Here is a 25,290-nt window from a genome sequence, read left to right on the forward strand (position 1 = left end):
ATGAATTTGCACACCCAGATCCCTCGCAGAACTTTTGCTACATGCAACAGAGCAGTCAATGTCATACTTGTTGCATGTGCACTTTAGGCTGCTGCAGCCAGTCTTGCATGTGCATCTGATGACCCGTAGGAGTTCCTGTGGAGCTGGTGGCAAGTGGGGACAAGCCTCCAGTCACTCTTTCCATCCGATGTGGGTGGTAGACTCTGTGGCTTTACATGAGAAGTGCTAGTAGCCACCTTCTCACAAAAATACTTGTAGTGAGTTGAGTCCCTCCCCAGGCTTCCCATTGTACAGGCAAAGCGAAGAATTTTCTCCTGCTGACACAACTTCTTCTGTAGAAGCTGACTGTGAGTCAAACACTATATCTTGCTCCCAGAAATCATTTCTGGTTGTGAATTTTTTAAGGGGAGCTTCATGTCCAATGCAAAAAAAATCACAACTTGCTCCCGCACTCACATTAAAGCTCTGCTGTTTATTGGGTCAACGTTTCGGTCTATCAACCTTCATCAGCACCAAGTTGTGATTTTTTTGCAGTGAATGTGTCTGGGGATCTGCCCCTAGCACCGCCCATTTCAGGAGAATGTGCACGTTGATACAGCTTTAATAGAGCTTCATGTCCAATGCCATAAAGGTGGGACATGGTGTTGCATCCAGCTATCGCATGAATGAAGGATGTGAGTGCACACACTGGGACCCAGCTGCTGCTTGGGGGATTGATGTTCCAGACATGTGGCTTCTTTGTGCTCTTCTTCGGCTCCGGTTTGAATAAGAGGTCGTATGACTCAAGGTTGGCATGGTAGATGAGGAGGACAAGCAGATCTGTATCATCACCAATGAGCACAGTATTTGTTGTGGTCGCAGACTCCACTGCTTTTTGCTCCATTAGGAGATCAGCATCTGCTGGGGCATGGTATGTCTGATAGTTCTTCTGTAAATTCTCCCACCTGCTTGCCTGTGGTTTGTCATGTCTTTGATGGATGTGCGCTGATAACTGTCGAACACGACAACAGCCTGTCGCCCTGTCCATAGTTCTTTGTGACATAGTCACCGTATCGCTTGCATATGTCCATATAATCCACCATCAAGCACGCACTGAACATGGCCTGTGACTCCTGGAAGGTCAGGTGTATGGAGCAACCACATGGCATCTGCTAGCGCTGGCTTCTCTGGCTGTCGAGGCAGCAGTGAGGAGTCAAACAGTGCTGGGGGATGACTGCACAGCTCATACTTAAACTCTGATGTCAGGTCTTGTGAAGATTTTGCTGCAATTGTGAATTGCTGGAGAAGTAGTTGAGGATCAATCTGCACTGCTTAACGATCAATCTTCAGTGAGGACTTTGTACTCATGGTGATTGCCTTCTTGAATGTGTACTCAGCAGTAGTCTGTCCATCCATGCTGGCCAAGATGGAGCTGCAGTCGAGATTGATATGAATTGAATTGAATTGAATGCCTTTTATTGTCATTGTAAACACAACAAAATTAAGAGTGCTACTGCAGTAAGGTGCTCACAGCAGTACATATCCACCACATACATTAATTACATTCATACAATAAAAAAGATAAGTAATAAACAATAAATAGCTGAAGCATTTAAAAATAAAAACATGCCTATAGTGTTAAAAGAACAAAGCTATGTATAGTACATGTTTGAGTATTGCACAACAAATAAAATGTAATGGGGGCGTACATAAAAAAACAGTATTGCACATCGCATACTATGATATTGCACATGTATTTTAAGTGTGTATGGTATGTTTGCAGTTCAATATCCTTATGGCTGTCAGAAAAAAGCTGTGTTTGAGTCTGTTTGTCCTGGTTTTCAGTGATCTGTAGCGTTTTCCAGAGGGCAGTAACTCAAAAAGAGTGTATCCTGGGTGTGTATAGTCACTGCTGATGGCTGAGGCTCTGCTGGAGTAGCAGGTGTTAGCCACCTCCTCCAGTGAGGGGAGAGAACAGCCGATGATTTTTTGTGCTGTGTTTATTACCCTCTGCAGAGCCTTTTTGTCTGCCACTGTGGAGCCGGTGTGCCAGATTGTAATACAGTACATAAGGATGCTCTCGATGGAAGCATGGTAGAATGTGACCAACAGTCTTGCATTGAGGACTTTGATATAACTAACATAGTTATGAGACTAAAAAAGTTGTAAAAGTTTCTGTTGCAATTTTCCCAGATCATTTTGCATAATGCCCATTCTATTTTTGATATCAAGTCAGTTGGAGAACTTGCTTGCTCGTACCAGAGTCACAGTCTTAACGCACACACCACTTACACACATACATTAGCTGAACACACAAAGTACATTATTCTTTTTATTTTATTTTGGCTGTATGCACTGAGAGTCTGACACTTTCTCACAGTAGTTCATAAAAAATAAATATAGTAGTAGTATAAATATCACAAATTAAGTTATATATAGGCCTATATATATATACACACACACACACACACACACACACACACACACACACACAAAACTATATATATATGTATATATATGTATATATACATATATATATATATATATATATATATAATGGTCATCTGTGTGTCGTCTGTGTGTCGACTTGTGTGGTTATAACCAGAGTTGGCTACCGAGTGAGCCCAGGCAGCTAGCTAGCTGTTAGCCTGGAGTTGCTAGTCACTCACGGGGTTTGCTGCAACAATAATTCTGTATCATAAGCACATTTCAACATTTCAAACATCTGTATCATAAGCACTTCGAACATTTGCCAATAGAAATGCATAGGTGGCTCATTAAAAAACAAGCAGCTCCCACTCCCGCAAGTGCTGCCTCTACCAGCAAGGAGGGAAAAAAACATATACACATTTAAGAAAAAAAAAAAAAAAAAAGATGTTTCAAGATGTTGTGCATGTTGTATTTTACCCCGATTTAGAGGTTCTTTTTTTAACCCCCCAAAGAGGACAAATGCCCACCTAAGCTTGGCATCCTGGCAACGCCTCTGCACATGACGGTCTGAGGCTTCACCATTAGGGGACAGCACCGCTCCTTCACTGAGTCATTCGCAGTTCCATTTTCATCTGGTCACTTGTTTCCCTCCCTTCACCAGAGCAGAGCACTCATAATAACATCGCGGTAGTGTTTCCGGATTTGCAAACAAAACAAAAGTCACACGAGCGAGTCGTTGAAAGACGAAAGGAAATGGCTCCGGGCGTGGGAAATTTTTGTCTGTCAGTCTTATATTCAATTTTGAAACTATTTGTGAAACATTTGTCGGCCTTTATACCATACTGTATTCACTTTTATTTATGATACATGTGTTTCCTATTGCCTCGGTGGAATAAGTTAAGATCAACTTTACTGTCCCCGAGAAAATTGTTTTAAACTGTGTCAGCTGTATCTCAGACCCATTCACACAAACGGATACAGAGAGAGAGAGAGAGAGAGAGAGAGAGAGAGAGAGAGAGAGAGAGAGAGAGAGAGAGGCAACACATGACGGGATATTTGGCTTACTCAGAAAAAAAAAATTAAATTGCGTAACATAGGACAGTGAGGCTAATCACACTTTCGTGAGAAACGAGATGTTTTTTTGTGTCTGCTTGCTGACAGCAGTGAAGAACACATCAATAGTCATAGATACAAACACATGATCATCCTACTATCCTGACTTGAGTGTAATGGGGAAAATTTGCTGCACTCAATTTCAAATTCAAGTTCAATTAATAGCCCTAAGAACTCCGTCCACTTTTGTGATGGTGAACAACAGATTTAAAGAACGACAGAAGAATGTATCCTGTATTACACGGTGATACCAATTAATCATTTATTAAATGAGCAGACGACCGACCTCGGTGGAGTTGGCTCTCCATTTACACAGAGCATGATAGGTAATCCCAATTGAATGGTGTCTTATTTTGGAAGAACTCATACCGGAAATGCTCTGCTGTTCGTAGCAGTTTCAAGAAGAATCATTCCGTTCCCTGCATCTTCCTCCCCGACCAAAGACTGCCAAATAATAAGTAGCTACATTGATCTCGGCTATATAACTCGTTTGTCGTTTTTTCTTTAAGTTATTTAAGTAATGTAGAATGGCGTCTGGTTTTGGGAAGATTGTCGTTGGTACTTATGTGGAGATAAAGCGCAGCGATGGTACGTTAAGTTTCACCCTATCTGTTCTTTTTCCCCCCTCGCTCCGTGCAAGTTGTTTGAGGATCTTTGTTGCTGTGGTGCTGTTGAATCCAGCAACCGTTGTCGTTGGCTGCAGCGCGTAACGTTAGCTGCAAGATAACACTAGCTAGCTGTGTCGGGGTGGAGTACTTCAACACGACCAAAGCCTTTGAATAAGCCCTACCTTTGTTAGCAAGCCCGGGTTTAATTAGTTTAACAGCTATATACCTTTATTTTTATGTACACCGGACACGTTAAATTCCACTATGTAGACACTGACATAGCTAAACGACCAGTGTTACGTGTACCATACTCCTTAACGTGTAACTAGCTAGCATTGCTATTATAAACTAACGTTAGCCAGCTAACTTGCTAACGTTAGCTAGCTTGATAGGGTAACAGTGGCAGGAGATTAGGTTAGCAAATGCTAACGTTACCGGTTTCATCACGGCAGTAAACAGTCCAACCTATCCACGGCCCATTAGCTAACGAACAGGGAGGTAGCATTTGTCCTGTGAACATAATTTGGACTGACAATTAAATGTTTATTCAGCAAACTTGATTCGTGTCAATCCCTATGAATGAGACCCTTCAGAAAAAACCCATTGCGACCGGTTTCTCTTAATTGGTCGTGTTATGGACTCATAACCGTACCACATAGACGCATGGATTTTGCAGATAACGAAGTGCACCCGCAACACCGTGATGAATTATCTCTTTGATCATGGAAATCTCGTCCAAAATATTTTAAGACAGTGACTGTAGCAGCTAAAACACATATGTCGATTAATACAATTTGATAATTATTTGCAGTGTTGCATAGAGGTTATTGCTATCTGTTGGAGGCTCGGATTACAGTACACTGGACCTTCTGTTTTACTGTAGGGTGAATAGAAGGGGAGATCGAGAAAGGGAGAGGCTGCTTGTGTGCTTCTCCTCTGTGTGAATGTCGGCTTTATTCCGCCAGCTCTGTGCAGTTGGAGAACACTGTGCTCTAGGGCCAGGCAGCCAGAGATGAGCGCATAGCCTGTTCATGTCATTCCCGCTGGCCCTTCCAGGAGTGGGCTACACCCTGTGATGGTGTTTTGGAGTAAACCCTGAGGAAATGAAAGCCAGATCTGGCACACCAGAGGATGGAAAAATACAAATGCATCCAGTGTTACTTTTATTACTTGACCGCAGAAAGAAGCCATCCTCAGAATATGAATAGAGAACACACACCAGGTGTTAAGGGAGTTCACATGGTCATTTAACCTTGGTGTTCTTTCACTATGTTGATTGCACAGATCAATTAGGCCGAGTCACTGCAATGCACAGTACAAAGTGAAAATAAGAGAAATACAGGGCTTCTAACTATTCATGTTTAGTACAGAGTCAAAAGGACATTACAAAAACAGTGTGAGAATTAAATCCTTATTTATTATGTTTGGAACTATACTGTTCAATGTATATATCCATCTCACTTCAAGTTGTGGCATTGCTTTTTATCTATAGCCTACCTCTTTTTCTTGGCACAATCATGTCAATGCTATATATGAAGTCCTCATTTTTTTTCTAAAAGATTTTTCCACACAAAATTATGTGCCACAGTGTAGTTAATGTCACCACCTTATGCTACTTCTGTGCTCACTCAGGTGGATCCTTAATTTCTTTGATGGCTTTCATGCATAGCATAAAATTACATTGCAGTACATTATAGCAGATCAGTTACAAAAGAATTACAGGTTATGCATGATGTAACCCAATAGGTCTTTCCAGTTTTCCAACATGTGGATTCTTCAGTGCAAACAATAGCTTATAATCATCTACTACATAGTTCCTTCAGGTGTAACAACCTGGAAAAATACCTGTTTATTGTTTAAAGTACCTATCTCTTTAGAGTAAACCCTCAAATACCAAATACTCATTACAATTAACTGTTCTTTAAAAAAAATAAAAAAAAAAAACTGATCAAAGATGTTGGTAAGGTTGTTTTAGTGGTGGAAGTATTGGTTATTGGTGATGATGTCCTTGTCTCCAGCAGCTCATTTTCACTTAGTGCATTTGATAGCACTCTAATGGAGACCAGTGGGGACTTCATGAGAGGGGAAAGTGCAGCAGTCCCACAAGGGAAGCTGTTCTCTCCATCCATTTCACAGCTGGTTGATGTTGTGTCCTGAACAGGGATTGCCCTCGCTCTGGGGGGTAGGTGGTGAAGGCGAGCCAGATTCAAGCTATTAACCACCGCCCCATCTGTTGCAGCCCAGCTCCCTTGACTCTGCCAGGACTCTCGTTTGCCTCCTTCTCCTTTCTCTCCCTGTCTGAGCGCCTGACATTAAAGTACTGCCTGTGGAGAGCAAGGACTGGTGAAAGGAAGTTTGGAGGGATCAGTGGTTATGTAGTCATTAGCGCGTCTGTCATTCCCACCCCCTGATGGCGTTTACGTCCTCTTTCAGTGTAATAAAAGATCCTCTTATTTGATCGTTACCATGGATTAGGCTATCTGTTTTGTTTTTTGTTTTTTTTAATTGGGCATCCATTCTTGTTTGAAATTATCTCTAATTCTATCAAAGTAGACATTCAGGACCTACCCTCAGACTAGAGTTATGGAATATAGTTTTTTTTTCTCTATATACAACATGGTGATACAGTTTCTGGGACGGGCCTTTGTTGTTGTGAAACTGATGCTTTGAAGGCTTTGTTCCTCAGGCTGAGCAGAGCTTCAGACATCCTCCCTTTGTGCCCGCCTAGGTAATGGAAGGTGTCAACACATTCATTCAGCCAGATTTCTGTATAAAATAGACAGTTCCTTCAGTCAGTCATATTTCGGCGAACACTGGATCAGGTACTTTAACACAGGATGATATTTTTCTGACTTGTCATTGCAGTTCATTGCAGTCATATCGGAAGGGGGTACGATAAAGGCTTATGTAAAATTATAGTGGTACTTGAAGGGAAATTGAATTTTCACTTCCTCTTCTGCAAAATCAGAGTTTAGGTGCAGCTACAGAACAGCAAACTTGTATCTGGTAGGTTTTCACCATCTTGGTCAAGGTTTGAATCCAGTTAAGCTGCGCTCCCTTTACTCACTATGCTAACCTGCTTGCCTGTGGGTGGAGTGCACTGCTTATGTGTGCCCAAGCCTCACTGCAACAGGTTAGACTGGCCCCCCACACGCCTCATGATGTGTGTGGTGTGGCCATGCACACTGTCGGATGTTGTGTGCAGGTTGGGTGTTTGATTTGGGGATTTTATTAGTCTGCTTTCTTTGGAATGTAAATACCTTTCATCCAACTGATTTGTGAAGTGCATTTCTGCAAATTAGCCTGTAAAATTTTTGGGATTACTCAGAATGACCTCCAGTGAGAAATTGTAGTCCTTACTATTACATTATTATGTCTACAACATCAGTGTTTCACCACTATGCTGTATTTTGGTAGTGTTAATAATTTTAATGTGACAGTATGCAGACCTCTTTTGGGTCAGCAGATGTCAGGGTCATGATGCCAAAAAAGTCTCTGTAATGTATGTTTGCATTGACTGTGGTAAACATAACTATGACGACCTCCGATTCTGCTAACTCAGCAGAATTGAATACAAGCCTTTCACTTTTGTGTCTTTTTGCCATTCACGAGTTTGTTTACTGTTGTAATTGGTTTGTGATGTTAGCTAATAACAGTGTCAAGGATTTTGATTCCCACTGGAGCCATCAAAACTACAAAATGTGTGGACTCACAGTACAGTGAAGTACTTTGAATAAAAGCATTCAGCAAAATGCATATGTTACTATAGGTTAGTTGAACTGTATGTGGTGTTGTATAACAAGGCTTTTACACATAAGTGATCAGGAGGTAGTTGTTTATCTCATAGCTGTTATATTTGTCTAACATAGTCCTATTTCTGTGACATGGTTAAACACGGGGGAAGATTATGGTTTCACACTAACCACTGACTTTGGCTGAGTTTCAGTCTGTCACTTTTCTTTTTTTCCCCCCTTAATTTCTATTGTTTATATTCTTGCAAATAATTGGCATTGAAAAAATCAGAATGTCATCAAACAGCTGTGTTTTGGAGGTCCTTGTCTGACAGTCTCTTGTCTGTCTTATGTCCCCTATGTAATCTTCCCCGCTGCAGTCCTGTCACAGCTCACTGTGCCTTTGGTCAACTCTGCTTAAGTAGAGATGTGGCATCAAGCACTGCATGCCTGTTGCTGCAGCAGCCGTTACTGCTGCCAGGGTTGCTTTGTAGCCTACTATGTCACAATCCAGCATTGGAGTATTTACACTCTAATGGCGCTTTTCCACTAGCACCTACATGGCTCGCCTCGGTTTCGGTCATTTTCCATTACAATTTAGTACCACCTCATCGTCAGTGGAGTCGTCATAGCAAAGTGGCCCCGCCACCAAGCACAGAAAAGTCTCCACCTCTACATTTGACCACGGTACCGGTTTGCTTGCCATTTTCCAACTTTGCCAACTTCAGTGATGATCAATGCGCACGGTCACTGTTGCTGTTTTCTTTTAAAAATGCCGGGTTTGGTTTTCGTGAAGGAGTTGCTCTCGTGTTGTCGCTCCCTGTCCAATCAGTGGCCTGCACTCCGTTTACATCACATTTTCGGCTTGACTCAGCTCGCTTTGAACCCCGGCTGAGTAGGTACTAAAATAGTACCTGGTACCAGGTACCACCACCTAATGGAAAACCTTACAAACCGAGTAGAGTCGAGCCGAGTAGGTGCTAATGAAAAAGCACCATAAGACATGTCTGGCTGTCTCTCTTCAGCACAGGTCATTCAGATGTCAGCATGTCTCTGCAAGTTTGTGATGTCCACTCCACTGTAATATTGTTGTATATGTGTACTGGGAGTGGACCAACAAATGTATTCTCTCTAGAGTCCCTTATCTTTGATTTGGACTTCTCTCTTGGTTTGGTTTGTCGACTAGAAACACCCCAAAACTGTTGTACATGTTTCTGTGAAAAGCTTACCTTGTATGCAGCCTGCATGATGTGAGTTGAGAGGTGCTAATAGCGGATATGTGACTACTCAAGCCAAAGGTCCCTAGTGCTTGCACTGTACACAATGTATATCCTGCTCTTTCTCTTCTACACTCACTTGGTTTGCTTTTGGTGCTGTATGCCAGTGTTAAACAACCGTGAGGTAGATCAGTGAAATGTTCAGCAGCTGAGAACACTAAAAGCATCTTTGCTCTTACCCTGCCTGCCTCTAAATAATGGATACAGGAACACGCTGTTTCCCTGGACTTTGTTGGGGATTTACAACTCACATTCAGGCCCAGATAGAGAGTAGAAGATCGGAGGGCTGGGCAGGCCCTTGGCAAGCTGGTATTAGTATAGCGCAGAGAGGGAGGCAGGCAGAAGCATCAGAGGTTAGCAGCAGCAGCTGTGCTTGCCTGTATTATCAGTGATTCTCTTTAATGGGTGATTATCAAACCTTATGGACAGAGTTTACCAGACTAAGATTAGCCTGAGGGTACTGCCTACCTCTCACGCGATGCATATTTCACTAATGAAAATATCACTTCATGATAAATTGCAGGTTTGATGCCAAAATGAAATGGGGTGTTGGTCAGTGTTTTAACAGCGCACAATGCAGTTAGTTCATTAGTGCATCACTAAGGTCCATGGCCTAGATCGCACTGTTTTCATTAGATCCTGGTTTCAGCCTGCATAATGAAGTGTCTTTGTGTTCATTTTCTCTTACTCATTGCAGACTCCCCTCAGTTGTTCCTTCTTTTTAAGATGTGTTGTCCAGACTGATCCTTTGTCACCAGCAATGGGCAGGGGAAGAGGCCAAAAGTAGATTAAATGAGACAAAATATGAGTGTAACAGAAAGCACTGTCTGCACCCTCAGTGTCAGTCTGCCAATCTGATGTTTGTGAATCTCATGTCTCTGATACTTCCATAGGACGCATACACCAGGCGATGGTGACCTCATTGAATGAGGATAACGAGAGCGTCACAGTGGAGTGGATAGAAAATGGAGACACTAAAGGGAAAGAGGTAAGCCACCAGTCGTTACCAGCCAAAGCACTAGCAGCAGCATGTGCTCAGCTCTTCCACAGCAATGAATAATGCATCTAAGGACATTCAACAGTTGTGATGATTACACAACCAGCCTGCATGTTCCACAGTCCCACCAGACATGGCCCTCCGTGCTCTGATGTACATGAGCTCACAGCCTGTAACTGCAGTCATACTTCTCCGAACACTGTATTTATATCCCACTACTTAATGTGGTCTGACTGGATTATGTTTGTATTTTTGCTATATATTAACATAAAAAGTGCCTCTGACATAATGACCCAGCTTACTGAGTAGCAGTTTGTCCGAACCCCACACATCTAGTCTTATATCATGGTATCGATATGATATTTACATATATCCTACCCAATATCATTCATTTTCGATTGCACAGTTTTCTAAAATTGATATGTATCTTAGAATGAAACACTCAGTTTATGTTCGATGACACGCTGAAAATTTTGGGAATACAGTGCTGTTGCCTTTACTATTTAATATCAAATGCTTGATAACGATCAGATTTATAATGAGTTGACTTCATTAATAATTCTCCTGTCTTTTTGGACAGATTGACTTGGAGAGTATATTTGCACTAAATCCAGATGTGGCTCCAGATGAGGAGATTGCCCCAAGCCCAGAGACCCCACCCCCACCAACACCCACATGTGTGAAGGTCAGCAAAATTGCTAAGGTAAGTATGCAACCCTGGCTGGCCAGTTAGCAAACCATGAAGATTGGGTTTGGCTTGTTCAAAAAACGCACCATACTTATTTTTCTTTTGATTGCCTATCATGATCAGAGTGCATCTAACATGTTTGGTCATGCTGAGGCCGATGTTACATCAAATCTTTCAGTCCCATCCAGTGAAAATCATGAACTGGGTTTACATCGTCATTTTCTAATTTTCCTTATTGATTTGGTGATATAGCAACAGTAAAAATGTAATTTACAAAATGCAGCTAGTTGCATGGAAGTTCCACTGTGTAACGTTGGCCTAAGCCACTTGTATTGCTCCAGTTGGCTGGACCTTAATGCGGACACAGGATACTCCAAGGTGACATGAATAATACACAGGGGGATACGGATTGCCCTTGTTATATCTACAATTTTAATCATCTTCTTGAAGATGACTTAAAATACTTAATTGGCAGCTTCATCAATAACGTAACTGTGAACAAAAGAGGCTCCTGTAATCAGCTGTAATCTGATCCTCAGGCTTTGTCTATTTCTGTATCTCTAAATGCTGCGCAGCCACGGCAGGCAGAGGAGGTTGAATGCTGTGTGGAAACAAGATCACATGTTTACCTTAGCAGGTCATGACTGGGCATGACATGTAAAAGTGAAAGTGGGATTCACTTGTCCTAATCCCAGAATATCTTACTGAAGTGCATTTTTCTTGCAGAATCGTCGGACGATAGCACCTACTAAAAGTGATGCTCCATCCAGGGATAATAGAGGTGTGTTTTATATAAGGATCTGTCAGTACTGTCAGTCTAATCTTAAGTCTTGTAGTTGAACTTCACATAACAAACTGGCTTTGCTGAGAAGTTGGTTTATTCATTCATGTGAGACAATGCTGTTAAATATGCATTCTGGATTATTATCAATATCAGTGGTAGTGGTATTATTGGCAGAGAAAAGGTGGAACATGCATTCAATTTTTTTCAGTTGCATGACATTTTAAAAAAGAAAATAGGAGAATGTTCAACACTCTTGTTCCCATAAATTACCATTTATTAGCTATTATTTTCATCTGAATCTGGTATTTTGTATATATGCTGCTACCAGCAAATTTCACCTATATTTTACACATATTTTGGTGCAGTATAAATAGGGTTCAAAAGGAAAAAAGGGGGAAAAAACAGTATAAATATAGTGTAAATAGGATTTAGAAATCTGTGGATCTTGTAATGATTGTGATATTTTGAGTGATCATTTGATGTGGTTAAAAAAAAAAAAAACTTAATGTAAAGTTTTCACTGCATTACTCTGACAGATACATTTTTACTTTCCTAAAATATGTCTATTTTTGCAAAAATGAACAGTTAGGCCTATGTAATATTTTGTCTGGTTACAAACACCAAACAAGGTTTAGTTATGAACACTCAGGTTTGAATTAAAAGGTCTCTCTCTGATCTTTGTTGCACTTCCTTAGCGGTGGTTTCAACCCGGGCCAGACCCCCTCAGCCTCAGCAACCAGAGCCAGCACCGCCTCCTCCATCCCAGCAGCCTGCCCAGCCCACCCAAGCTCAGACACAGCAGCAGCTGCAGAATGGTAATACAATCAAAACAATTCTTTATGTTCTTCATCTGTGACGTGAGCCTGACATTTCTCATTTGAACACAAAAAGGGAGTCATGTTAGGGAGCCAGTAGGGAGTATTTGACTGAATGCTAACTCAAGCATTAATTATTTGTTCAGTGTCTGAGGTTGAAAGGCAAGTCTCAGATATGATTTTCACTAAATATGTTGTCAAGTGAGTAGTGAAGAGGACTGTCATCAAGTTTGTTTTGAACACATATTGTGCGTAATCTTGACTCTTGTAATATTTTATGTCTTTGCTGATCACATGTTTATCGCAGAACCCTCATATCACCCGCTATCCAGAAAGGATCTTGGACAGCTTTGTATGTATCACCTGCATGTTACCCCCACCCCATTTCCTAACGCTTCATGGTGATTTCAACAGAGTTTCCAGTAGAATCTGAGGATCCTTCTAGTCTTGCATTTGTTTTATGCCTCCAAAGTCTTCGCCCGTTGCCAATCAAAGCTGTGGTGTGGTGTTGAAGTAGCACAAACACAATCCATCCAGCAGACAGGCTTTCTGGGTATTAGAGAGAGAGGGTAAAAACCTGATTGTGCCGCTGTTTGACTGTATGCACTGTCTGTTCCCTCTCTAAATTCCACTGAGTCACGCACACGTGGAGAAGCCTGTGGCACTGTTTGATATTCCTCTAGGCCCACATAGAAAAAACAACCTTGTTTTTTACCATCAACACTACCTTCTTTTGATGAACCAAGAATGGAAAGAGGGTAACGCCAGTTTCCCCACCTCTCCTCCCCAGTCCCACAAGTACCACTGGTGCTCTTCCCTCTTATACTGCTTTGTCCTGATGCTGACCCAGTCCCTCTTCTCCTCCCAGATTAGAGCAGATTATTAATCCCTCTGCTCTGATAGTCTGGGTTCTCAGGGACTGGAGCCAGCAGGAGGCCAGGACTGTATTACAGGACTGCAGCCAGACTCTGCTGAGGGAAGCTGAGGCTGTAGCAGGAAACTAGGGCTAATCAGATAACAGTTTTTGTAACCTCTGCAAGGAATCAAAAGCAGCTATTACTCACATATTTACTAACTTGCCTTCTCTTATTATGGTGGCTGATGGTTTGTGATTGATGATGTGGGTTTGAAATAACACTAATCTATGGGTGCTGTTTGGTTGTCACACAATTTTTGCTGCATGTAGGTAGAAGGGTAAAAGAGGACAACAGGGTTTAGGTACACTGTAAGGGCTTTTTGTTGGTCACTGAGAGAGTGTAGCTTGCGTGATACTGGAGGCAGTGAGTGCCAGCCACTGAAACCCAGCCCTGTGTCAGCTCCAGCAGTGTTCTGTTTTGTTTGATATATATTCCACCCTCCCACCCCCCCACCCCCTTGAAGGAACACCAAACAAATGGAAACACTGAGAGAAAGATATGACTCAAAACAGAAGGAGCAGCCTGAGACAGTGAGAGAGGCAGAAAGAGGGAGAGGTCTCCTTACAAAACAAGGTCTTTAAGTATGTCTTAAGAAAGGCAGCGTGGTGATTGTTGTTGTCTTTCATGGCAGCAAGGAGGAAGTCAAACTGTGTGAAGGAGGTGGAGAAACTGCAGGAGAAGAGAGAGCGGCGTCGGCTTCAGCAACAGGAGCTCAGGGAGAAGAGAGCACAGGTAATAACTATTTTTATAGCAACAAAAATATTTATATCAACAAAAAAATTACAAAGTGCTTAACAGGATGAAATAATAATGAACAAAAATATAACTAAAATGGGGCACACCGATGGCTCACTTGGTGAATGTTTTAAATTAGGATATCTCCTCAATGGTCTTTCAAGGTAAAATAAAGGTTGAGACCTTTGCAGCATGTCATCCCTCTCTGCTGCTTTTCCTTTTTCTCTTGACTATCGATTTAAAGCAAAGCATTAAATGCCTGCACCCCAATACAATAACATAGAATACAGTAAAAATATAAATGAAGTAGACAATGCATTAAAACAGCAAAATAGAAAAGGTTAGTTTTTAAAGGTTAGTGTTTTTCATTTAAAAACATCCATGTGGTCACCCACTGGTCACCTACTTGCCACTACAGAGAGCGTGATCTCTCCTTAATCTAAGTTTTGTCTGGAAGCACAACCAGAAGACCCCGGACAGATGACCGCAGATACCTGGTGGGTTGATAAGGTTTCAGAACGTCAACAGTGTATGCAGGAAATCATAGCTCTGCTATGCAAGTCCTTGTAAAATGATTTAAAATTAAATTCTAAAAAAAAAAAAAAAAACAGGCAGTCAGTGTAGGGTAGCTAAAACTGGAGTGATATGGGCTGAGCAACTTTTAGTTAAAATTCTAGCAGCAGAATTTTGGATTAACTGAAGAGGCTGAATGATGACTGAGTCAGATTACAGTAAACTAAGCAGAATGAGGCCAAGGCAGTGTCAGTGTCCTGGAGAGACAGGATGCGTCTGATTTTAGCAATATTTCTGAGCTGACACAAGCAAGATTGAGCCAATTTAGTAAAATGATGATTCAAATGCAAGTTTGAATGAAAGTAAAATACTAACTTTTTGCCACTGGCCTTGCATGGCCAGATAAAGAGCCAAGGAACGGCTCAGTCACTTGAGCAACAAGATCAGGACCAATAATTTAATCAGGACCAGTAATTTTTTTTGATCTGGAGAAATTTTTGACACAACCATCCCTTAATATCCAAAAAAGTTATGTAAAACAATCTCCTTAAGTTAGCATCATCTCCGTCTTTCTCCTTCCTCCACCTTATCATCCTTTTCTCTTTTTAGTTCACCATGATTATGAAGAGACAAAATCAATCTGTTTACTGAATCTTGATTTTAACAATTTAAGTTCCATTGTGAGTTTGTGATGTTTAAATTGATGTCATGAAGGTAATTGTAAATGGTAGTTGGTGCAGCTCCCCTCTGATTCTGTATTTTTGTCTCTCTCTGTCCTCCCTCAGGAAGTAGACACCACCATTCCTAACTATGAGATTATGTATATGATCAGAGATTTCCGAGCCAGTCTAGACTACCGGCCTCTGACCACAGCAGATCTGGTGAGTAGAGACTGTAGGCTCATTGTGTTTAGCTTGTTTTGTGATATTTTCCCTCAGCAACACCCTAATGAAACATCTCTCTGTTTTCCTTTGGCCAGATTGAAGAGCACAGAATATGTGTTTGTGTAAGAAAACGTCCACTCAACAAGAAAGGTAAATCCCTCCAAATCAAAACAGCTTAGCAGTTTAGATATTGCATGTGAATATGTCTGCCTGGTCTGTGCCATTGAAATGCCTCTGCATTCCAGAGCTGACCATGAAGGACTTGGATGTGATCACCATCCCTAGTAAGGATGTGGTGATGGTCCATGAACCTAAACAGAAGGTGGACCTGACCCGCTACCTCGAGAACCAGACCTTCCGCTTTGACTATGCCTTTGATGACAGCACTACCAACGAGATGGTTTATAGGTTGGTTTGGTCTAAAGCTGCTGGCTGTTCTCAGTCTTTTTGTTCACTTCAGTGACACCTTACTACTAACCAATGATGATAAGACACAGTAAGCCTGTTTCTTTGGTCTGCATAGAGTGTGTTTACAGTAATTTGTTGGTTACTAGTGGGTGGTGCATGTTTACTCATAAAGTGCATGATTGATATAGAGTGCAGACAGATACAGTGCAGGTTATTTCTTGCTTGTGCAGAAGGAGTGATGGTGAACATGTGCTCTGCGTCATCCCACAGGTTCACTGCCAGACCTCTGGTGGAGACCATCTTTGAGAGGGGCATGGCCACCTGCTTTGCCTATGGACAAACAGGCAGTGGGAAAACACATGTGAGTTACTGCCAACAGCTCTTTCAGTGTCAGCATGAACAAACATCCTTTTCACTTTTAGAAAACTCATACATGCTACATTAGTAAACTCAGTATCACTGTGGTACACCACTTAATTTGGATTCAAGCCCAATTGTTTTCCTTCACGCAAATCAAAGAAATGCTTTGACTGCCCAGAAGTTTGCTGTGTTGCATTTTAGTAGTTGCATTATTCACTAAAGCACACCATTTGGCAAACTCTATTCATTCATGTGTATGTATTTTAGACTATGGGAGGAGATTTTTCTGGAAAGAACCAAGACTGTTCTAAAGGAATTTACGCATTAGCTGGTAAGTGATTGACATATTCTGTCTGTGATATTTCATTATTTTTGTCATATCTGGTTGTTTACTGTGAGTGGTTGGGCTTGATTCCTCTTAAATTTCCATGCAGCTCGGGATGTATTTCTCATGTTGAAGAAACCCAACTACAAGAAGTTAGATCTACAAGTTTATGCAACCTTCTTTGAAATCTACAGTGGAAAGGTAAGTGCTTCGGGATTACTGCTCTTGGTATTGGCCTAAAAAACAATAACAAAACATTAACCAACGCCGACTGTGTCTGCACTGCCAGGTATTTGACCTGCTGAATCGTAAAGCTAAGCTGAGGGTGCTGGAGGATGGGAAGCAACAAGTACAGGTGGTGGGCCTTCAGGAGAAAGAGGTCAAGTGTACGGAGGATGTCCTGAAACTCATAGAAGTGGGAAACAGCTGCCGGTATGACAACAGAGAGTGTGCTGTGCCAGTGCTGCAGTTCCTGAGCTTCTGATGTACTTGTAGCGTGTTTAAGTCCTCTATCAGATGATACATGGGTTCATATGTGAGATCCTGTAGTGTTTTTGTCCTAAGTTTCTCAATCATATATTGTATAAATAGTATAATAATATATATATATATATATATATATATGAATAATAGCAAAGTATGCATATCCCACATATCACAAACTTAAATCTTTGTGCTAGACTCTGATAATGGTCTGTGAAATGTGAAAAGAATAGTCTGTACACTAGAGTTGGCTTTTGTAGCTTTTACTGCTCCTAGCACATGTGACAGTTTGGGCGCAAGCCCTACGTGGATAAGGGTTTGAAGAAGGCTGAAAGAGCCAAATCTAGTGTGCAGACTATTCCTCTTGCATTTCAGTCATATATTGTCCTATAATGTAGCATTACCAGTTAACCAGGTCCTTATACACCCGTTGCACTTGGCAAATAAAAGCAGTTTGCATTAGTTTTTCCTGACTTTCCCTCTCTCACTCACAATTACTCTCTTGCTCTGTTTCTTGTTTCCTTTGTTTTCCTTCTTTCTTCTCATCTTTAATTTTCCATTCTCATGCTCTCAGAACATCGGGACAGACATCAGCCAATGCCCACTCGTCTCGTAGCCATGCTGTATTCCAGATCATTCTTCGGAGGAAGGGGAAGATGCACGGCAAGTTTTCCCTAATTGACCTTGCAGGGAACGAGAGGGGAGCTGATACGTCTAGTGCTGATCGCCAGACTCGTCTGGAGGGAGCTGAGATCAACAAAAGCCTGCTAGCACTCAAGGTCTGGAGGCAATGATGCAGTGGCTGTATTTTAGCATTTTAAGTGTTAAAATATATATTTTTTGGTGCCATTTTGTTTTATCTATTTGTGAACAGTTTGAAAAACTAGAGATTTTAAGTAACTTTTATTTCATTAGACCACTCATCATAGAATCATTTTATTGAACAGAAATAATATTTGTTCTCACTGCATTACACCCTGACAGAAGCAAATGGTTGTCAATGAACGTATCTCTCCCTCCCTCCCTCTTTCAGGAGTGTATCAGAGCTCTTGGCCGTAACAAGCCCCACACTCCATTCAGAGCCAGTAAGCTCACCCAGGTCCTTCGAGACTCATTCATCGGGGAAAACTCCCGCACCTGCATGGTCAGTTTCTTGCTTTCACAAACAGTCATTGTGTTTTCATATCTCTTTCATAGATGATATGAAATCCTCTGACTCATCTTCTCTTTGCACAGATTGCAACGATCTCTCCTGGTATGACTTCATGTGAGAACACCCTCAATACACTACGCTACGCCAACAGGTGGGAATGCACTGATACACAAACAGCAGTTGGTGTCATTACTTGGGTAGTGTCTTTGTGTTGTAGGAAGTGGTGTTCAGCATTATGAATTGATGGAAGGGGTGGGAATCTCTGAGAACCTTACAGTTGGATTGTGATTTAGAGGGCCATGATGTGGTTATAAAACAATTAGCAATATTTTTGATTTTTATACACACATATTAAGTTGTTTCATTTTGTGGGTATTTTTAAAATATAGCCCATTTGTAATGATCAGTTATTAAAATACAAGTGGAGGACATGTGTCAATTGGAAGGTTATATTTGCCAATGTATTTTCCAGCATTTCAAAAAAAAATAAACAAGTGTGCCTGTAGCAGCATCTGTGTAGTAAATTAGCACAGATTTCAGCATGATAACATAACATAAAAAGCTGCCCTTATTCACAAATACAATCTTCCAAAATCCTCCTGTTATGGGCAAAGCACATTGTATCTCTCAGACAAAAAAAGCTTTGTGCTGTATAGAAAAATCAAAAACTGTATTCATACAAAAACAATATAGAATTCTTTACCAGCTCTCATACAGAAATAACATGCTATGCGGAATATGTGCTGAAACAATAAATAATATTCACAAATACAATCTTCCAAAATCCTCCTGTTATGGGCAAAGCACATTGTATCTCTCAGACAAAAAAAGCTTTGTGCTGTATAGAAAAATCAAAAACTGTATTCATACAAAAACAATATAGAATTCTTTACCAGCTCTCATACAGAAATAACATGCTATGCGGAATATGTGCTGAAACAATAAATAATATAATAGAGAAATTAAAAATAATAGACCATGATCATGGAACTGCAACACAGTAAAGGAGCTTAGCTGGCGTATGCTGGGATGTGTAAGAGTAGGAGCTGGTCTTCATGCTCTTTTGTGTCAGCTGGAAGGTTGAAGTCAAAATACTGCTCACACTCAGCCATCCTTGTAAAACTTCAAGAAGTAGCCCAGCTTAGACTGTAGGGACACGATGACATCGTAAACACGATGCAGTGACGCACATGTATTGTTTTAGGCATTCATAATGTCAAGAAAGGAGTTTTAAATTTCTGATTATTGAATTTTCTGCAGTATTTCAAGAGAGAATCGCGATGCATCTGAGAATTGACCCTCCCCATCCCAACACCCATAATTTATAGCTCCTCCTTTTCCACAATAATGTCCAGCAGTTTTGTATAGAGTGAAACTATAGGTACCAATATCTGTGCATAAATTTAACAGAGGATAGATGTGAAATTCTCTGTCTCCCAGTAGTTCTATCTGACTCTCTGGTATCCCCTCTCTCTTTTTCCCTGCTTTCTTTTCCTCTTCTCTCCCATCTTCTGCTCCTCTGTGTGCTGGTGTGGCTGGTGGCGCTGTGTAGAGTGAAGGAGTTTGGGATTAGTCCGTCGGACATTCCCTTCTCCCAGGGCGGTCAGGGAAGTCGCCCTGAGCATTCGCCCACCAATACCTTTGAGTACGATGACTTTGCTGCTACTTCTCCCAGCAGGTCAAACACTCCCCAATGCACAGCACACGCACACACGCAAAACACACAGTGCATGCACCCCCGCCAGGTATTTATTACATTGTTTATCATACACATTCAGTATGAACACATTTAGCAGCCTCCATTCTCTTCATCTGCTGCTCACTGTGGAAGACTCCTTCAGCTGCTCCTGTCTTCTTATCCTCGCTCTCTTTCATCTGCATGACACCTCTCATCCTCCTCTCCTGTTTTGACTTGTGCTTCCACTTTTCTATTTTGTATTTTGCTACGCTGTGGATGTGACCTGGATCATTGATCTTCTTTTCATTGCTACATGAAGAATAACGCAACCATCTGTCAGTCCATGCGCCGTTTATTTTGACTTTGCTGAGTAACACCATCAGTAGCGGGTTCTGGATCAAGTTCAGCTGCAGGATAACAAGAGGCAGCTATGATGTTCTGATATTTGGAATATTAAAACTTATGATAGAAAAGAAAGTTTGATGTAATTAGTCACCATTATTATTTTAAGTTAAATATTTGACTTAAAAAGTTAATATTTGGTGCCATGATAACACTAACACGTTTGTGCAGCCAGCTCTGTAGTACCAGGGTGCAGGATAAGCATTTGTTTGAGCCAACTCCCAGCAGCTAATCCCTCTCACATAGTCCTAATTAATTAGCATTGTACCAACAGGTCAGTAATACCTCATCAGCTCATCCAGGCCTCATTAAACACAAGCCCCGTCCAACTAGATGATAACCTTAAATACTGCATGCAGAAACCCCCGGGTGACATGTGTGATGATGTGAAGTTTACTGGAACATGCATAGACAAGGTTTTAGTAAAAGGGATGTAAATACAATGATGCAAGAATTACGTAAAGGTTCAGACATATAGAGAGCTCACATATTAGTCTTCCCCCATGCATGGTGCCATTGCTGTCATGCTCCCATCACATGTGTGACGTGGTTATGTGATCCCACTTTTAACCCGATACCCTGAAAAAACATAGCAGCCATGTTGAGATTGGCTGTGCACTGCAAATGAATGAGTCCTGACCTGCTCACTGCCCGTCGTGTTTGCAGGGTGAAGGAGCTTACGGTGGATCCCAATCAGGTGATGGAGGGGGGTCGACCCAACATTCACACCGTCAACCAGCTGGACCTTTTAGATGAAGAGTGGCTGAGCAGCTCACCACAGAGAGATGATCTCAAACTGCTCTGTGAGCAGAATGTAAGTACCCAGTGTCTGTTCTCTTAAATGGAAAAATGAATTCTTGTGTGTATTTAACACAAGGGGACATTGAATTAGATTTTATAAGCAGTCACTTGGCTCTGTGAATAGGGGACTGTGCTTCAAGTTCAGCCAAGTGAAGAAAATCTCCCAAGGATCGAGATGGCATCACAGTGCTATTATGACTTTGATTTATGAATTTTTTATGTACCTTTTGAAATTGCACAGCCATTATTGTATCATGGTATGCTTGTCCTCGCAAGTAAATTAATAACTGAGCACTTCAACTGTTTAGATTTTTTCCCTCTGTATTTTAAGTAAATGCATAAATTTGATTTTGATCAAATTACTCTTTCTTTGCAGTTTGCTTGAGCAGTATTGCTGTCTTTGGTTCAAATAAGGTTCAGCATGCTCTCACAGGCATGTAGACTATGAAGACTGAACAGTCTAGTTTTCATTGACTGATGTTGTATCAGTCACGTTATAACCTTGTTCACAAGTATGAACAATACACAAAACAATTAGTTGGAGTGACATTCCTGGTTTTAGGTGGGGTATATGCAAGGCTTGGAGACAACCATGAATACAGATGTTTTAACTAATTGAGAGGCACTTAATATATAGCTTGTGAGACTTGTAAGTAGCTTGTCTCCTGTGTACACTGCTTGCAAAATAAGATTAACGCATATTACAATTACAATTCACATTTGACATAAACTTTTATCCAAAGCGACACACATATGCGATTTTTATACACCGCAAGCAAAGACCAATTTAGGAGGGAACAATGACACCAACTGCCATAAAGCTCTAGTTCTGGTCCAAAAGACATGCTACAAGGCAGTGCAATGAGGTAATATGTGCATAGAGGAAGGAAGAAAGCATAGGCAGGCAAATGTTTTGTTTGTTTGTTTGTTTGTTTTTGACTTTTATGACTTTCTCCCAGTTGTGTTCTCCCAGTTTTTAAATGGCGTGAACCTCTTTGCACTTTACATAGAAGGGAAATCATACAAAAGTAGTACAAAAAAGACTATGATAACCATCACAGAGAAAATACATATATCACACACGTGCACTCAAACACATGCAAAGGGATAAGGCCTCAGGAGAGGCTTTAGAACAAGGTTTTAAGCCAGCTTTTTAGGGCACGACTGATATATCAACTGATATATCAGCTGGCCATTATTATTATCACAGATACAGCAGTGGATATGATGGCCGATGTGCAAAAATAAAATGTTGCAATGAAAAGCACTTATTTATTTAAAATGTTTTGTCATTATGTCATTAATCTAGTGGACTCCATTGCTTGACAGGAGGCAGAATAGCATATCACTGATGAGCTGGTGGTTGTGCAGGCTGTTAATTTTATTGTTCACATGCAAAATACTCAGCTTCCTGTAATATATTTATTCTAGCTATTTATTTACTTTGCTGCAAACGGGTGTTTTGTTGTATAAAGAAATATTGGCCCATATATCGTTGTCAGAAGTTGTTACTCCCAAATATCTATTTGTATCAGCCCCAGAAATCCAGTGTTAGTCAGGCTCTACTGCTTAAATGATGTTAGAGAGTTGGGGCAGGCCGGAGGTGATAGAGACCTCGAGGACTTGAGACACCTTGTTGGCAGAAGTTTATTAATGTATTGCAAGGCCGGGCCCTTTGAACTTTGTAGACACGCTACAAAATCTTAAATGTTCACTGGAAGCCGGTGCAGCGATTTCAGCCCAGGTATAAATAATGTGTACAGTTTTCTTGTCCCAGTCAAGACTCATGCTGCAGCGTTCTGACTGAGCTCCAGCTGCCTTGTTCCTTCCACGTCTGTTGTAAACCTTGTAAAACTGTTTCCCCTTCCAGGAGGAGGAGGTGTCTCCCCAGCTCTTCACCTTCCACGAGGCCGTGTCTCAGATGGTTGAGATGGAGGAGCAGGTCCTGGAGGACCACCGTGCTGTTTTCCAGGTCAGGACACTGAAGATGAAACATATTCTCTCTCTCTCTCTCTCTCTCTCACACATGCTGTCTCTTGTTTTGGTATATTTCTGTAGACACTAACATGCACCATCTAAATGTAAAGGTTTCAGCTTTCATGTAACCATGTCAGTTTAATGTATGTTCAGACATGACACTTTCTAATCTTAATATTAAGGCTTTAATCATGTCACTGAACCTTTATTAAAAAACAGGTAGTTTTAACCAAGTAGCCCGAATAGTCAATTATTGATTGCTATGTGGTAACCAGGGAGCTAGTTTGTGATCCTAGTGCCTTCTGATTCTGTTGTGTACTACTTTTAAGAAAAGGTAATACTCATTACACATGCATGCAGTGGGAATCGATGGTAACAAGCTGGAACGCAGAGGCTGTTCTTTCCTGGGTTTATGGGGGTAGTTTGGTGCTGCTGGTAGTCTTGCATGTCATGCTAGATTAAAATAAATGATTAAATGGTTGTGTGTGCGTGTGTGTGCGTGTGTGTGCGTGCGTGCGTGTGCGTGCGTGTGTGTGTGTGTTCTCTGGGCAGGAGTCAATTCGATGGCTAGAGGATGAGAAGGTTCTGTTGGAGATGACAGAGGAAGTGGATTACGATGTGGACTCATATGCCACTCAGCTGGAGCAGATCCTAGACCAGAAGATAGACATCCTCACTGAGCTCCGAGGTAGGAGGGAAGCACAGAGACACACCATGACCTGTTGTTGACATTCACCAGTTTCACCAGTATGGTTGTTTGTCGTCTTTTTGAGACCAATACTGATTCCAGTATTTTGTTCACTGAAACTACCAATAGCCTATATTTCCACCAATACCTTTTTAAATGTGAAAATACTTTGCAAAAAAATAAACAAGGAGACTATTAATAGAATATTTTAATCAAATATTTGAATAACCAAATGGAAATCTGTTAAAAAGTTAAAATAAAAAGAGAAGAGACAATTTAAAAAATCTTTCAAACTGGAAAAGGATGGGATATATCAAATACCAACAAATCGGTCCAACCCTAGTTTTGTTCTACTGTTACTCACAACGCACAATTCTTTCTTAATCTTTTGTCATTGGTCTTTCAGTCCATAGTTCAGCCGGACAATCAAGACTTGATAATCACTTGTGAGTCACTGTAAGAAAAGTACTCAAACCCTGTCAAAAACAGCGCTTGTTAACAGAAACTTCTCCTCTTTCCTCAGATAAAGTGAAGTCATTCCGCTCTGCACTCCAGGAGGAGGAGCAAGCCAGTAAGCAGATCAATCCCAAGAGGCCACGTGCTCTTTAGAGGCTGGTAGCTAAAGAGGTTTAAGTGGCACATACAGAAACATAACCACTAGATGTTTGGCACAACTCAGGCTGTCACTAGCAGCTGTGAAAACATGAAGTAAAGGACTTTCCAATGTACAAACAGGCTCAAGAAATTGGCGTTTGTTATAATCTCATTCTCCCAACAAAATGGCTGTTCACTTACTCTGGTCTTGTTAGAAAACTTGCGGAGGGAAATGAGTTTTTTTTAATCTCCCTCCTTTTTTTTAGATAGTTGATTTTTCTTGTATGGAGGATGTTTAGTTTCTTCTCTGCCCTGTTCTGTTTTATTTATTTTCTTTTTAACTGTTTGTACTTTCTTTGAATGGAGTACTTGTTGACCAGGTTTCAGAAGAGATCCTAAATTGGACACGCTTTAAGGTTTACCATACACCACCAGTATTTGATTTCTGGTAGCTCTGGCTGACATGTCTGCATGTGCACTCTGTGATAGCGTATGTACGCCACCGCCCTCCATTATCATGCTTTTGGGTTCTCACCCAATAGGCACTGTACAATATAGTCATATGTCATTAGGTCCAGTCTCTTCTTTCTCTCCCCACTCAGAGCTTTTACCAGTTTGGAAGAAGCCGTGAACTAAGTTGTGCTACTTCCTTTGTGATTGGTTTCTTTCCTTGTGTCTCTGAGAAAGGGTTTCTACATGTAGTTTGCTTCAGTTTGTGCCATGTCATTTTGTGTGGCAACCCTCTTAAAATTACTTTTACTTACTGTAAAAAAAAAAAAAAATGTTTTCCATCCCCATTTAACACTTTGTTATAAAAATAAAACTAGGAAAAAACTGCTATTAACAAATGTATAGTGAATACCACTGACCTACCATTGGTTATGTTGCTCAGTGTTTGCACCGGATGTAATGCTGGATGAAGTAATAAAGATTCATGTGTTTCATTTGAA

At 41.1% G+C, this 25,290-nt stretch overlaps 1 protein-coding gene across 4 annotated transcripts; it reads left to right on the top strand.

Annotated features, from left to right (window-relative positions):
- Positions 1–3,894: 3,894 nt before the first annotated feature.
- On the top strand, positions 3,895–25,290 carry LOC115365092 (kinesin-like protein KIF2A). 4 transcript variants are annotated; one of them, XM_030059858.1, is made up of 22 exons: positions 3,895–4,110; positions 10,032–10,126; positions 10,716–10,838; positions 11,550–11,604; positions 12,303–12,422; positions 12,730–12,774; positions 13,971–14,071; positions 15,373–15,468; positions 15,567–15,621; positions 15,717–15,879; positions 16,150–16,240; positions 16,507–16,570; positions 16,674–16,765; positions 16,854–16,996; positions 17,622–17,826; positions 18,081–18,191; positions 18,284–18,351; positions 19,753–19,878; positions 20,947–21,094; positions 22,952–23,053; positions 23,611–23,746; positions 24,270–25,290. In XM_030059858.1, exons 1-22 carry the CDS (start codon positions 4,050–4,052, stop codon positions 24,353–24,355), a joined length of 2,286 nt encoding a protein of 761 aa, XP_029915718.1. In that variant the 5' UTR covers positions 3,895–4,049; the 3' UTR covers positions 24,356–25,290. The 4 variants fall into 4 exon arrangements, with proteins under 4 accessions (XP_029915718.1, XP_029915720.1, XP_029915719.1 ...); XM_030059860.1 differs by lacking the exon at positions 19,753–19,878; XM_030059859.1 differs by lacking the exon at positions 12,730–12,774.

Source organism: Myripristis murdjan, chromosome 9 (genome assembly GCF_902150065.1).
Source record: "Myripristis murdjan chromosome 9, fMyrMur1.1, whole genome shotgun sequence".
NCBI lineage: Eukaryota > Metazoa > Chordata > Actinopteri > Holocentriformes > Holocentridae > Myripristis > Myripristis murdjan.